At 43.8% G+C, this 15,960-nt stretch overlaps 1 protein-coding gene across 3 annotated transcripts in view; it reads left to right on the top strand.

Annotated features, from left to right (window-relative positions):
• The window catches only part of RAPGEF4 (Rap guanine nucleotide exchange factor 4), a 226,153-nt gene that overhangs the window by 137,086 nt on the left and 73,107 nt on the right, over window positions 1-15,960 (top strand). For all 3 annotated transcript variants that reach the window (XM_012806203.2, XM_023514143.1, XM_023514144.1), the window contains 2 exons: window positions 3,001-3,122; window positions 4,667-4,850. In XM_012806203.2, coding sequence (XP_012661657.1) covers window positions 3,001-3,122; window positions 4,667-4,850 — 306 coding nt within the window. The remainder of the gene's footprint in view (window positions 1-3,000; window positions 3,123-4,666; window positions 4,851-15,960) is intronic.

Raw genomic sequence — 15,960 nt, 5'->3', positions numbered from 1 at the left:
AAGATTTCGTTCTAGCATGCAGAGAGTAAGATACACGACTCTGTTTCACATGTATATCATGTAGAATTCCTTGTTATAGTTGTTATTGGAATTAATAAATCACAAAGACTGGGACCACATGGTTAATTGACCCTCCTGGGATGACTGAATAATAATCAGCCAACTAAGAATTTGAGTCTAATCCCTAACATTTGATTTTATCAACATGTGTCACACGAGCCTTCACTCGTCCTTCCAGGACCAGTGGTTCAGACACAGCCCTCTCCCAGCACTCAGTGAGGCAGCCTAGACATGACCTCAGCACCCGTTAGCCTTGGCATGAGTCAAAACCCATTTGATTCCCATGAACCTAATTCATAAGACAGTGAAAAGCTGGAATAGAAGTTTCAGAGTTACCAGGAAGGCTATATATCTTCCTAGAGAATACCAACAATGGTAGAACCTATAAAATTATACCTGGTTCACCCTATAGCAAACCTACCAAGTCTAGGCTCCTCAAGATCCATCCTCTCAGGATGGAGATGGGAAGCATTACAAGTTCTTCCTCTTTGGTCTACTTCTTCTACACTCCATGCAAACTCATATTCTTCTGCTTTTACTTGGCATGAATATGTTACAGGACCAAAACTGGCAGTCTGTTACATTCAGATTGGCCTCTTTTTGATAGAATTTTAGAAATGACATGGGATTTGAGAGGCACCTTAGTCTTCTTAGGAACACATTCTACTTAGGACACATTGGACCCTTTTTATGTTGACATTTACTAACTGCTGTTTTGGATGCTTCCATTTGTAAGTCTTGTTCTCTAAACCCTGGAAGTTGATTTGGAATCTGTGATCCCTACACACTGCTATAATTTTAAGGAAAGTAAATGTTTAAAAAAAAAAAAAGTTATATGTCACATGTCCCCAGAAAGAGTTCAACCTCTTTAAGTCATTAAGCGGATCTCAAAATCTCATATGGTTAAAGAACCTTGTTGTTCTTAAAATTTTATTTTTTTCCCTTAATTTAGTGATTATGCTTTGCTGAGTATTAAGTTAGGGAAAATCCATTAAAATATGTCATGTTTGGTGACAAATAGTGGAAACTAGAAGTCAGAAATCCCAATCTCCTTGTGCTCCATAGTACTAAGATTTTAAACCCCTGAAATATAGGTGTTATGTCTATTCCACACCCTATGACACAAATTAATGATCTGTCGGTAATGATCAGTGGGCTCAACTGTAAGTGAGAAGCATGATTTCTTTTTTCTGGGAGACAGTCTGAGTTCCTTGCCCCAGAACTCATACTTTCAGTTTCATTCTTCCCTCCTCCTGCTCTTCTCCCCATTGCGTGATTAGGGAGTTGCAGCCTCTCCGTATATAGTGTTGCCCCCAAGAATCATTATATAGAGGTCTGCTGTCAATTCCAAAGTGGCTAGGAATCATTAATGGAAAGGACGCCAGTGATTGTATCAGCTGCCGAGTGGCACAGCTGCGGCTGGGTGTCTTTGTTTCATATTCTTACTGCAAGATTCTTACACTCTTCATAAGGACTCAGATGCTCTGAGATCATCTTAATTCCATGTACTGTTTTTAGTAAAGGCAATCGTTGAATTAAAAGCCAACTGAAATCGACTTTTTCACAAGTCTTTCCCATTAATGCGTTCTCAAATTAGAAAAGGGCCATTTCATTAGGTCATACATTTGGTTCAGAATGGTCAGTAAGTGCTTCTTTGGCCTTTAAAGCTCTAATGTGTAGGTATAGACTATAATAAGGCCTTCTTAGTACATCTTCCTTGTGAAATATTCTGGGGTCAGGGTTAGCCCCGAATCAGAGCATCCTAGGAGCTTTGATAGATTTTAGAGGTTCTAAAATATTAAATTGGAGGCCTCAGAGGCCATCTTTTGTTCCTCCTTTCTTTTACAGCTGAAGGAACTGAGAACCAGGGAGTTGACACCATGTGGCCAAAGTCACATCATTAGTAAACAGCAGACCTGGTGCTGTAGCTCATGTCTCCTCCCAGTTCTAGACTCTTCCCAAAGTGGTATGGCGCTGAGTCTCCTGGTGGAGCTCTCTGGGCCTGACCCAGTCTCAGCCCATGCTCCAGAGATGGTGCCATCCTTCAGCAAGGGAGGGAAGGCCACCAGGGACTCAGTCCTAGCTGCAAGAAGCCAGCTGCTAGGACCCTTGGTCTTCTTCCCTCATCCCTTGGGATCCATCCCTAGAGTTCAAGATTCCATCCCCTCCCTTGGCCCATTGGGCCGTGAACACCTGCCCTTCTCCCACCCATGGAAGGTTTCAGTGTTCCCTAATGTGTGTGGGTATAGTTATGAATTTCCTAACAAAGACATGCACTTTGCCCATCCAGACCAACTCTCCACAGAGGGCATCTTAGGGATTAACATGTGAATATACACAAAGCCACAAGCTTGGTGCTCCTCAGAAGGCAGGCTCTGTAGAAGTGCTAATGCTCATTACACAGAACTTTTTTCAGAGAGATTTGCATCGCTAATTGCTTGTTTCTCCCAACACCCCTCTGAGGAAGATCAGTAGTATTACTTGAAAATATAAAGTGCTATATAATTTTGCACTTACACAGCGCCTTTCACGGAGCACCTCCGAGTGCCTCCCGAACATTAACTCCTTCCTCCCGAAGCTCAGGGGGAGGAAGTCAGCGTGTCTTTTGCTTTGCCTTCATCTTACACGGAGATTTCTCTGGGACCAGCTCATGATGACAGAGTTTCTGTCCCAGCAGTTAGCTTGCCAGACAGTGCTCTCTGTCTCTCCTGGTACGGCAACTTGTCATGCTTTTTCATTTTACTAGCCTTGCTTAAAGCATTCTCTCAGGAGCTGACTGGTTTTATTGGTTTGTATTCTCATTGGAGAAACCTTAGGCTACCCCGTGTGCCCCGTGTGGTCCTTCAAACTCTGGGAGGTTCTCTCCTCTGGAAAGCCATCTCCCATCCTTTATCTGCAAAAGGGTGACTTCCCCACCCTCTTTGTCCCACCTGCCCCTAGACAATGCTGCGTGGGGACCGAACTGGTGGACTGGATGACACAGCAGACTCCGTGTGTTCACTCCCGGACGCAAGCTGTGGGCATGTGGCAAGTCCTGTTAGAAGACGGTGTTCTTAACCATGGTAAGTTGAGGCACCGTCCCTGGAAACCCCTCAAGAAATGCTGAGTGCATGTCCCTGGGTAAGTTTTTGCTGAACTAAGAAATGGGCAGGAAAGAATGATGATCCCTCAGGGACCAGCAGAGCTGGCATCTTCATTTAGCGTTACAGATACAGACGCAGTGCGTGGATGCTATTGATTGCTGGGCTCCACCACGGTACCTACCTAACTTGAGAGAACATCTGAAAGGAAAATGAAACTGCAGCCCGAGCGCATCAGTTCCAATTATGTTTATTAGTTTGTATTCATGGTTCATTGATAGCGTGATTATACTCCAGGCATCGCATAGCAGTCCTGATGCAGGGGCGGAATGAAGAGCAGTGAAGTGTGTGGCTGGGCTGATGACATGGAAGTGAGTGATGAATTCAGAAGCTGCCTTTTAGATGTGCCGCCGTCTGGGGCGGCCAATTTGTATACCCGCGGGATGACCACGTTTAAAATCAGGAATGTGCTCTGCAATTGTGGCTCTTGATAACTGCAGGGGCTATAATTGGGCCGAGTAGCTCTTCAGGACTGGTGTGTGAGTCTGGCTGAAATGCTTATGTTATGTATTTAAGACTGCTTATCCAAACAGACAGAATATTCAAATAATTCATTTAATTTGCCCACACCTGGGACTCTCATGGTGGTGTCACCGGATTCCTTGTATTTAACGTGCATACATATCACCTGGACTCTTGTTAAAATGCACATTCTGATTTAACCACTTTGGGGTGGATCCTGAGTCTGCCTTTCCAACAAGCTCCCGGATTCTGCTGATGTCGCTGTCCTGTGGGCCACATTCTGAGCAGCAGCAAGATCTACTGCTTCTCTTTATCTCTGGAGAGTACTGATGCTCTCTCCTAAAAGGGGTTAAAGACTGTAAGACATGTAGATGAGGGATTCCAAATGAGCCAAGTTTGTTATCTTAGTCCTACCAAGATCTAAATCTTGTTGTTTAAAAGAACAAGAGGAGAAAAAAACTTTTTAAAGTCAGGTCTGGAAGAAAATTATCACAAAACCCCAAATCCCTCTAGGACCTGGTCAGCATTGTTCAAATAATTACTGAAACTTTATTCTAACTTTATTTTCCCCAAGTGCAGAAAGAAATGTTTATAAAAAGTACATATAGAAAGAAAAATAGGAATTCTGATTCTGACAAAGTGGGTTTTTAAGAAGTCTTAAGAGTATGATCTGGCAGTTGGCTGTCCTCCTGTTTGGGACGTATGTCCCACATCCAAGGCAGTGTTTGCAGGTCATCTCAGAAAAGCTGGCAGGTTCTCAGAGGGAGCCCCATGAAGGCCCAGGAGGTGGGTGGGTCTCAGAGGGCTGTGGTGTGCACACCCACAGCCAGAAGGTCAAGGCTTCCAGCTGCACAGTGCCAGGCAAGGCGGAGGGAGCAGGCTGCGGAGTCTCACCACTCTGCTGCCGCTTGGCTGTCCTGCCCAGTGCCCTCCATTCGTTTCTGGGGACCGGAGCCGTGAGGCCAAGGTGCCACCGCTGACACATGCTTCCATGTTTCCTGTAGTGGACCAGGAGCACCATTTCCAAGACAAATATTTATTTTATCGATTTCTGGATGATGAGCACGAAGATGCCCCTTTGCCTACTGAGGAGGAGAAGAAAGAGTGTGATGAGGAGCTCCAGGACACCATGCTGCTGCTGTCCCAGATGGGCCCCGACGCCCACATGAGGATGATCCTCCGCAAACCGTGAGTGACAGCTCGGCCACTGTGGCCCCTGGGCCCGCCCACCATGGCCCCTGGGCCCGCCTGGGGCTTGGACGCCTGGGGGAGGGGCACACGGCTGAGTTCACAAGTCCTCCTGGCCTTGCCCCAGAGCTGAAGGAGAGACACTGAAAGGGTGACACAGCAGTGTTTGCCTCTGTTCATTTTGTTGTTGTTTTTGAGCCAGATGACTCTATTTTCCATTTTCATGAGTTAAAAATGATAGAGATTTTTAGCAGTTGGCTCAGGATCTGAATAGTGAGTTCCCATATTCCATGACCCTTGGCCAATGACAAACAGAAAGTGCTGTGTCTAAGGCAGACTGGCAGCAGCTCCCTCCCCCTGCAACAGGACAGAGGTCAGCGCATAACCCTGGTGCCCGGGCCTGCGTTCATTCTCCCATTCTCTCCCGTGCTCCTTCACTCAACACACCCTTTCACCCTGTTCTGAAAGAACACCCTGCATCTTCACCCTGCAGCTTGAAGACCCCTTTTTATGAGAACACCCTGCCCATTAACCCCTGCAAGGCCTCCTTCAGCCCCTGAGGCGGTCTCTGCCTCTGGCCTGCCCTGAACTGAGCTGACCTTCAGGAGCAGCCCACCTGCTGAGATTGAGGCCTGGCAAACGTTCAGTCAGATCCATTCAGAAAGACTGTACTGAGCCCCCGTGGGACTCCGGGCATTCTACTCGTTGCTCCCGGGGCAGGCTAAGGAGCGCGCCAGTCCTAGTCCTCAGGGAGACCCCTGCAGTAGTGGTGACTTGGTTCTGAAACCACTACCCACTACCAGGCTGTGTTTCTCTGCTGGAAATGAAACTGCCCTCCACCCAGCAGCCGGTGCCTGGCAGCGGGGATGTTGCCTCTGAGTCACCAGCTTGGCAGCCTTCATCTATTAGTTTTAGTCTGGACGAGAGCATGAAACTTTACATGTCTTCGTACCCATTGGGCACTTTCCAAGAGTGAGGTGTCTCTCAGCCCAGCTTCCCCGAAGTCTGCCTCTCCGACCGACCAGTGGCAGGGGCCCCTCTGAGTACCTTTCTTTCCTTTCCCCACGACTCTTTCACTTGCCCTTCCTTAGTGCTGCAAACTCTTTTCAACATACCTGCAGTTTCGTTTCTTTGTCACATCGTGTCCCCTTTGTCAAAACTTTCTCTTGGGTCTTAAATGTCTGGCACCCTGTGTTTCAAAGGCCTTCCTTCATCCCAGTCGGCACCATCATCCTTAACTCTAGAACTGTGGTTTCTAACTCTCTCAGCCTCAAAACCTTTTCTTCAAACACAAATTTAAGAGGAAAATCCAAAATATGAAACAGAAAAGCTGAAGCTTGGCTGACCTTAGCAGGAGGAAGAAACCTGCCCAACCCATTTGTTCTCTCCCTGCCCCGATAGAGGAGGAGGCTGCAGGGATATGGGGATACGAGAGAACCTCTAGTGCTTGCAGAATTCCAGTGAGCACCGTTTTAACCAGGTTCTCTTTCCAGTCCCCCAGCATCCCCTAGCTGTTCACACCCCTTTGTCCCACGGTTCGTCATTTGTGCTTCTCTTTCATTTCCTGGATCCATATGTTTTCTGCTGTCCTCCTGGCTGCCACCTTGTTCTGCATCGAAAGGAAACAGCCCCCAAAGAGCATTTAGAAGTATGCGGATATGTTTTGGTTGTCAGAGTGCAGGAAAGGGCTGACATTCACTGGGCAGTGGCTAGGACAAAGGGCTACTAAGCACACTGAAATGCCCAGCAACCCTCCAAAATCAAAAGCCATCCTGAAATGGCGTGTTGCTGTAAACTGAGTTTCTTTAAGGCAAAGACATGTCTCCTTTTACTTCATTCATTTATGAAGCACCTTCTTTGTTCTAGGTACTGTGTTAAGTGTGAAGGCGTTAAGATAATCATTGAACAAGATGCCTGCTCCTCCCTCCTGGAGCTCCCTGTCTAGCACAGGGGACAAATACTAAGCAACTACTTAGACAAGTGATTTTTTTTGAGGTAGACTCTCACTCTGGCACCCTGAGTAGAGTGCTGTGGCATCACAGCTCACAGCAACCTCAGACTCTTGGGGTCAAGTAAACCTCTTGCCTTAGCCTCCTGAGGAGCTAGGATTGTAGGCACCTGCCACACACCCAGCTTATTTTTCTGTTTTTCGTAGAGATGAGTCTTGCCCTTGCTCAGGGTAGTCTCAAACTCCTGAGCTCAAGCAATCCACCTGCCTCAGCCACCCAGTGCTGGGATTATAGGCATGAGCCACTGCACCCAGCCACAAGTGATCACTTAATCATAACTGCATGAAATGCTATTGAAGAAAAGGTAGCAGTGTATTAACACAGCATACTATGGGGAGAGGGTTTAACCTGATGTGGAAATTAGGCCATATCCCTAGCTCAGTGCTTTATACCAAGTAAGCCATCAATAAATCTTTGCTGAGCAAGTGAATCAGTATGTGAATACTCAGCCCTACCTAATGATCGCTCAGCTCTTAATTGCTTCAAGAGAGGAGGAAATACCATTCGATTCACAAATATTTTCAAGCATCTATCAAAGAAGTGAAAAGAAAAAAAGTAATAAAGTGGTTCCTGTCTTTGGGGAGTTTATAGTTCTATGTGAGAGGTATTCCTAAATCAGATTCAGATACAACAAACATTTATTGAGCACCTGCTGTCTGCTAAGAACATGCATGCTAATTGATTTGCCCTTCATGAGAAACTTGAAAGCTGGGTTCCATGAATCACCCTGAGAAATGAGAGCCTCTGCTGTCTTTCCTTGTTCTTGCATACACCATTGAATTACATGATTCCTGGCAGCCCAAAGACTCTTCAGAGAAAACTACATTCCAAAGGGTGGCGCCTATGGCTCAAAGAAGTAGGGCGCCAGCCCCATATACCAGAGGTGGCGCATTCAAACCCGACCCCAGCCAAAAATTGCAAAAAAAAGAAAAATTACATTCCAAGGCTCAGCCTCTTTCAGTCCGTCACTGGCTCTTAAAGTGCAGGTTTCACCAGTATTCCAAGCTCCATCATTTTTGGGTAGCCTTGGGATTTTCCTGTTTTCTCGGTTTTTGGCAACTTTTCATACTTTAGAACTGGACATCCAGTCTAGGGCTGGACGTTCTATGACTCTTCAGTTTTCTTTCTACTGGAATGACAGCTCCCAAGAGATGGAAAAGTGAAAAGTAAGGAATCTAATTCTACGAGACAGACATGCAAACTCTACACACACATACACACACACCCCGTTTATTGACCTGCTAATAATCTTTGCAGCTACTACTTTCTGTTATCTAAGTGGAAAGAAAACAAACTTAGTTGATTGTGAATTGTCACTATCGTTGCTGTTCTTAAAGACATGAGCTGAGCACTTTGTTCCTGGGAGCTGAGGGCAGGTTCAAAGGTTCGGGAAGTGTTGATTTTTTTTTTTTTTACTGCCCAAACTACCATGTCATTAAGAAATGTGGAGGCATGAGATGCATTGGCTCCATATCGACCAAGGCAGGACCCCTCAACTTTTTAACTCAGCACAGCTGCAATTTCTAATAGTCACCACTGCCAGAGAGGTTGCAGAACTCTGATAATTACTGGGAAAGAAATAACACAATATTCTTTGATGAGAAGATTACTTTGAGAATTTGATTGCATAATGAAGATGTTGCTTTGAAAGGTACTTCCTATTGTTCTGGATCTGAGACTCGCTAGCAAAAAAAGAAAAAAGTGTCACTTGTTTTGACAGGCTACTTAGAAAAATTCTCTGTTTATTACATTAACTGCAGCATTTTAACTGTCAAACTATGAAAGAATGTTCTGTAGTTTAAAAAACAGAATAGGGCTTCAGGGGAAATTTTTTGGCACACTCTTGTTGCTATTGGTATTGAAAAAAAACATACATTCTGAATGTGAAATTAGCTTTTTATGTGTTGGCAGACAGAGTGACTCACAATGCCCATCCTGGTTTCGCAGGTGCAGACCTGGATGGCATCTGGGGGCAAGTGCTAGAGAACAATGACAGTTTGACGGTGCTGTTGTTGTAGCTCCAAGACAGGGCCATCAAATACAGAGTGAACTCTCAAAGCTTATTGTTTTGATTTTGCTTGGTTTATAAGTCTGAAAACAAAGAGGTCACCCTTGGCAAGTAGACATAATAGGAACCCTTACCAGTAGAAATGTACATTTGGGCTTTCTTCAAGCAGGTACTTTGGATAGAGAGACATGGGCAAAATGATGTGGAGTGACTGGGTAAGCAGAGGATTATAAATGTGAAGTCAGCTATAGAAAAAGAGGCTTCAAGGGGACAGAATGCTCTGCCATAGAAGCCTTCACACTCTCCTTCCAGGTAAAGTGGGGCGTGTGCGCCACAGTTTAGGATGGTTGGAGATTCACCTATAGGGGTAAGGAGTGAAGTAGGTGCTGTTTCCTAAACCAAGTTCTAGGTCTGTGGTTCTGAAACTCCCTAAAAGCCTAGAGGAGTAAGAAGATGATAAAGAGATAAATCAGCTGGGCCTGTGCACAGGGAAAAATACACACACAGAGGTGCCCCAAAAATGCACCCACATTTTAAGAGATATTATCTATGTATTACTCTTCAAACGTGAATCGAATCACAGTAGCAATGTGTAGAATGACCTTCCTTCAAAAAATGGCTTTATTAAGAAATGCGTGTAATTGTGATGGATGTGTTACTTAATTCAATGTAAACAGTTCACATTGTATATCGAAGCAGTACCCTGAACCCCATAAATGCATCAATGTACAAAGTTATGATTTAATAAAAAATAATTTTTAAAAAAATGGCTTTAATCAAATGGACGCTAACATCAGTGGGCAGCAGACATGAAGAAGATAGCTTTTCTCTTAAAATATATATACTTTTTTGGTGGGGGGGTATTGTGTGTGTGTGTGTGTGTGTGTGTGTGTGTAAAATTGTTGGCAAGTTGAGGAGTCTTCCAAATGGGTCAAAAACTCAGAAACTTGAGTTCATTTATTTTATGTAATAATTAATTATTTCAAATGCCCTTAGGATTTTCCCACCTTTCCAGTTTTTTGAAACTTTGCAAACATTACAACTGGGCTGATAGTCCTTTTGACTCTTCAGTCTTCTTTGTACTGGAGTGACAACTCCCAGCAAGATGGGAAAGTGACACGTAAGGAATCTAATTTTATAAGACAGACATTTAAACTCTATATACACACCTTCCTTTTTCTTTTCATTTTTCTTTTTTTTTTTTAATCTGATAATAATCTTTGGAGCTACTACTTCATTTTATTTAAATGGAAAGAAAACAAGTATAGCTAAAAAAGAATTGCTGTCCTTAACTAGACCAGCTGAGCACTTTGCTCCTGGAAACTGAACATGTTCAAAGGTATAGAAATGTTGACTTTTTTTTACTGCCCAAACTGCCAAGTCATTAAGAAATGTGAAGGCATGGCTTGAAATGCATTGACTTCATATCAAATGTGTGCTATGGCATGAAAAGTTGGAGGGCAACAATTTAAGATGGATGGATGGCGTGAGAAAATGAAGACCGTCTCAGTGCCATTCTGCACACTTTCGCTAGGGGGCGCGTGAGAGGCTGTGTATTTTCTCTTAATTAGCAGAACCTGTTTTAATAGGATCTTTGTCCAAACTGTTTTCAAGGATGTGAAATTTCAAATCCTGATAATTATAAGGGGATTTGTTTCCTCAGGGGATGTCAGATTAGCAAAAGCAAAGTCAGTGAGGTTTGAGGTTTTGATTTGTGTTGAGATGAACCCAGAGAATGCTCACAGTTAGGAAGTCCATCCTCAGATGCTAACCAGACGAAAAGAAAAGCCTGCCTGAAAGAGCTTCATCTGACACAATAGACGTTCCCTGTGGATCCTTTCCTCCACTGCAGGACAGCCTTCGCCTTTGTTTTTACCAGAAAGATTTCTACGCCCTGAGTGAAAGCTTACAGACTTTACCTGAATGGATGATTCCACTAAGTGGGTCATCTGCCTCTCCCCTGTAAAAGCATTTACCACCTCCTCCTCCTGCACACAGGCCCAAGAAACCAACCGTCAGATTTTGTACTTTTAAGTTTCAAATTTGGGAGAAGGAGAATGGACTTCACTGCCCATCTATAGTCTAGGGTTCACTATAAGATTACCTCACGTTTTTAACGTCATTTTATTGTTAAAGTCAATCTTTTCATAGTAGGAAATTACTGACAAGAGTTAACAAAGAACAGATGACATCCTTAGTCACATCTGTCCGAGATCATTACTGTTAACATTTTTGTGTCTATCCCTCTGGGTATTTTTTAATTCCTAACTGTTTACACTTATTAATGATATCAATACACGATAACATTCTCCCTTAAATTTATGTGTTCTTTAAGGGTGGAGGTTTTTTGATGGGTAAAGAGTAGTTCATCCCCTGAATGTTCCTTGATGCATTCAGTTTGTGACTGTTGGATGTTTTATGTTGATTCTCAAGCCCTTTCTTCATAAGAGTGGCAAAATAGAGTATTTTAGTGTTCTTCCTTTCAGAGTGAAGAATGAGCTCCTCGCCCAGCAGGGGCACAGGAGTAGCGATGGGGCGTTAGTGTATGTGGCTCTGCTGAGAGTGAGGCCAAGGTCAGTGGAGGGGCATCTGCTATGCCCTCTGAGTACATTGGGTATTGTTTTATAGCCATTCGGGCACCACTGGAGAATTTTAAAGAGAGGGATGGTGTGGTCAGATTTGCAGTATAGGTCAGTTTCTCTGCTATCTCTGGAGAAGGGATTGGAGGGATCAAGATTAAGGGCAGAAAGCCAGATACTAAGTTGTATGAGAGTACCCTCCTTATATTGGGGGGGTTTTGTTTCTTTGTTTTTACCCAGTGCCACCAGAAAAGCAACATTTGTTATATCTTAAGCATTTAATGACAGCCTTTGAGATACATACATTTTATCCAAGAGTCTGCTCAATAAAGTAAAAGTAATACTGAACACAAGAGCTCTGGATTCTATTCTTATCAATTTACCGTTAAGCCATCCAACAATTCCAGGTTACAGATTTCTCAGGCTATCCGATGATAATACCTGCCTTACTCTCTCCCTGCTCCACAAGGGGATTTCTAATGGAGACACAAGTGCAGCTGTATTTAGTGAGAGCCTACACTTATCCAGCACGCATGTGCCAGGCAATGTGCCGAACAGTTATTTAATTCAATTCTTTCAGCAAAACTATGATGTAATTAATTATATTATTCCCATTGATGGATTTATGAAACAGAGGCTTATGCTAAATTTATGGTTATCCAGAAAGTGGTGAACTCAGGATGTGACCCAAGCCTGTCTGTACCCTATCACCTGGCATAAGCTAAAAGAGGTTTAGAATGGCCTTATGGGCTTATGCTTTGAGCATTCGTGAGAAAAGATGTCATAGAATTTCAAGTTAAAAATTATTATTACAGGCTAGATGGGTGGCTCATGCCTGTAATCCTAGCACTTTGGGAGGTCAAGATGGGAAGATCTGTTGAGGCAAGGAGGATCAGCCTGGGCTGTGAGACTTTATCTCTATAGAAAATTTTAAAAATTAGCCAGGTGGGGTGGCACGCGCCTGTAGTCCTAGCTACTTAGGAGGCTCAGATAGGAGAATTGCTTGAGCCCAAGTTCCTGGCAGTGAGCTATGATCAGGCCATAGCACTCCAGCCTGAGCAACAGGTTGAGACAGGTTGTCTCTTAAAAAAAAAAAAAAAATTACAGACTAATCTCATTAAATTATTGCCATATAGACCTGAAAAGGGTGAAAGTGTACCATCTACTTTGGAAAAAAGTCCTCTAATATAGAAGATACCCAGAATGGGTTATGAAGGTGATTATTCTTTCCTAGCAGAGTTATATGCTCCTGGAGCCTATAATTATTTTAACCTTCTATCCTGAGCTCTACTGTGTACTGTTAGCAGCAGAGTCTAACAGGCCATTTGGGCATAAAGCATTGGTTCTCAACCTTCCTAATGCCACGGCCCTTTAATACAGTTCCTGTGGGTCGTGAGTTTTAATTTAAAATTCCCTGTTGAACTGATTCCACAGAAATGAAGTGCTTTATAGTTTTAATTACCTTATGATTAGTGTTACCAGATTAAATACAGGATGCCCAGTTAAACTGGAATTTTAGGCAGACAATGGATAATTTTTTGATATGTTTCATTCAGTGCTTTTATTTACTAAATCTGGCACCCAATTTATGATAATCTGCTTCCCTTCACAGCTCTATTGAAGAGCTGCTAGAAAATCTAGTGTCAAAGTAGCATGGAAACCACTGACCACACACAGGTCTGGGAGGGGTCGCTTACTCCACAGCAACCCTCAGCCAGAAGCACAAACAAAACTTAATAATTAATATTTAAACAGCACAATATATAGTGATCTCACACCCTTCCACTCTTTGAACCACTAAATAGCTCTGTGAACGAAGTAGGACTAATTATAATCCACTGTGTACAGAAGAAATTGAGCTTAGTAGATGCCAAATGCCTTTCTTAATATCACACGGCAGTATTTGTGGCTGAACCTAGAACTAACCCAAATCATCTTACTCCAAGTCCAATTTTATTTCTTCTTTTTTTCTTTAACAATATTCTTCCCTCTCTACTAGATATTGCCTCAAGTTTCTCTGCACTGGGGAATTTTCTGAGCAAGCAATGAAATGACCAAAAATATATGGGTAATCCATCTGTCCCTGATTAAGAATTAAATTTTTACAAGGGAAAAGTAATAATGCATCCATATGGCACTTCCTCAAAAAAGATTTTCAGTTTGGCACCCATAGCACAGTGGTTATGACACCAGCCACATACACCGAGGCTGGTGCATTCAAACCGGTCTGGGCCAGCTAAACAACAATGGCAACTGCAAAAAAACATAGCCAGGTGTTGTGGCGGGTGCCTGTAGTCCCAACTACGTGTGAGGCTGAGGCAAGAGAATCACTTATGCCCAAGAGTTTGAGGTTGCTGTGAGCTGTGACTTTACGGCACTCTACCAAGAGCAACATAGTGAGACTCTGTCTCAAAAAAAAAAAAATTTTTTTTTTTCATTTTGTATTTCACATATAGATGTCCTACTCAGTGACAGGTCGTTATACTACCTGACGCCATCCAAATTTGTTTGTTCTTCTCAACTTGCTACTTAGTGTTTTAAAGGAAAAGATGTGTAGTTGTACTTTTTAAAAGTTTTAATATTAAACTTCTAGAGTGTCCTGGTAGTGATCACTTTTGCAGGGAGGATATTAGGCATATTCAGTTTCTAAACATGATCAGACACATTGTCTGAAAAACTAGAAACACTTAGTGCTCAGAAGCCCTGAGTCACAGAACCCTTACCTCATGTCCTGACGGAGATGACTTCATGTCTGACAAATATTCATAAAGGTTTTGCCCCTTATTACAACCACAGACCGTATTCATGTCTAAAAGCTTCTACCCTTTATGACAACAGTAGACTGCCTTCATTTCTAACTTCTCAAAGAAGGAAACAATCCCCAGGTTCAAAAGCTTTGCTATCAGAACTAGAAGATAAACTTCCAGTGTCCTCTTTTTTTGAGTTGTGGATGAGGAGAGGGGGTGTTGGCATGGCAGGTAGCTGAGCAGACCAAGTAGAAGGCGCTTCAGATGTGCAGTTCCCCAGCTCCTGACAGTGAAGAAGCAGGAGTCCTGGGAGCTGAAGCAGAGAAAAAAGCGTTTCATTGGGTTTATTGGACAAGGAGGTGCAAAATCTTTCCACCCTTCCCTGTAAGGAAGCAGAAGAGATGAGGATCTTAAGTGTGTTGGAAAATGATCCAAATTTGAGAAAAGACTTAGAAGTCAGAGAATCAGGTAGGCTGAGGTCAAAAATAAAGCATCTTCCCCCTCCAAGGAAAAGGAAGCCTTTTTTTTTTTTTTTTTTTTTTGACGCTTGACCATAGCGTATGTAGATATTTATAATGTGGACTTTTCTAGGTGTTTTCCCCACGTACCAGGGTCTACTAGGCAACAGGTCTGGAGGAACTGGCTTATTTGCTTTCTTCTGTGCATATCTGACCACTGGCCATGCCCATGTGCTGCTTGGTGGCTGGAAGAATCCTCCATTTTATCCACGTTCCCATAACTGAGGAGCTCTGCGTCTGACCTTGATAAATTCCTTGATAAAACTGTATTTACCAGCAGCTCCCAATATCACCTGAGCCCTCCCATCCTTTAATGTATAAACTGCTTCCCCTCCATCCCCGTTTATTATCTTGTCTGTAACTAGACATTGCCGCCAGAATGCATCCCCTGCGGAAACTAGGCCTTTCCACAGCGGGATCCGACAAATCCACATCAATGTGGCACCACGCAGATTTGTAAAGAAGCAGGGATGCCTAATATCTCTCCCTGTGACATCTGGAGAAGGACAAGTAAAGACCAGGTACATTCACCAGCTGCCACTCAGAGCAGCGGAGAGTCAATTCACTTCCCCAGCCTTGCAGGTTACTCTTATGAAGGTACCTGGGAGTTACGGCCTCCTGCTCGGGCACGGTGCTCCTTTTACTCTTGAAAGCCAAATTGCCTTCAGTCCTTGGGACCCTTTCATTGCTGTTTGAACAGGCCGGGGGCTGATTTGCAGGATCTCGTCTTCATTTTTCCCCTGTCACCCCCGTAAAGACCAAAGCATGAAAGTGCTTAATGCCACTGTTGGCGACGAGAAACCCGCTTTTAAAATGTGACTTTGTTCAGTGATTGTGGTGGGGAACGCTCGGTTTTAGATGTTGTCGGGTGCTCTCAGAGGGGTGGGGTAGATGAACGGGCGAACCTTTGTCTGATGCCAGAGAGTGGGGAGCTTTTTCTGCGACGCTAGATGGCACAGCAGCTCTGAGCCAGGGCCTTGGAGAGGCTGGGCTGGTTTCTGTTCTTCTGCCCCAAACGCCGAGATCCACCGGGGTGGGAGAGGATCCCATTTTGATGCGCTTAGGTGGGCACAGGTTGGCCATGCTGACTTTTGCTCCATCTGGCCAGCTACCTCCCTGGAATTTTCCTCAATTTTTAATCCTGGTGACAGGTTGAGGCCCCTGAGGGACACAATGTCCCCACTCACAGTAAACCTCTCAGAAATGCTTTTGTTGCTTTGCTAACTATGACTATACTAGTTTTTTAAAA

This window comes from Otolemur garnettii, unplaced genomic scaffold (genome assembly GCF_000181295.1).
Source record: "Otolemur garnettii isolate 467f Iridium unplaced genomic scaffold, OtoGar3 scaffold00048, whole genome shotgun sequence".
Classification (NCBI taxonomy): domain Eukaryota; kingdom Metazoa; phylum Chordata; class Mammalia; order Primates; family Galagidae; genus Otolemur; species Otolemur garnettii.
Note: the sequence above shows the minus strand (reverse complement) of the source record. Positions and strands in the feature narration are given on the sequence as shown.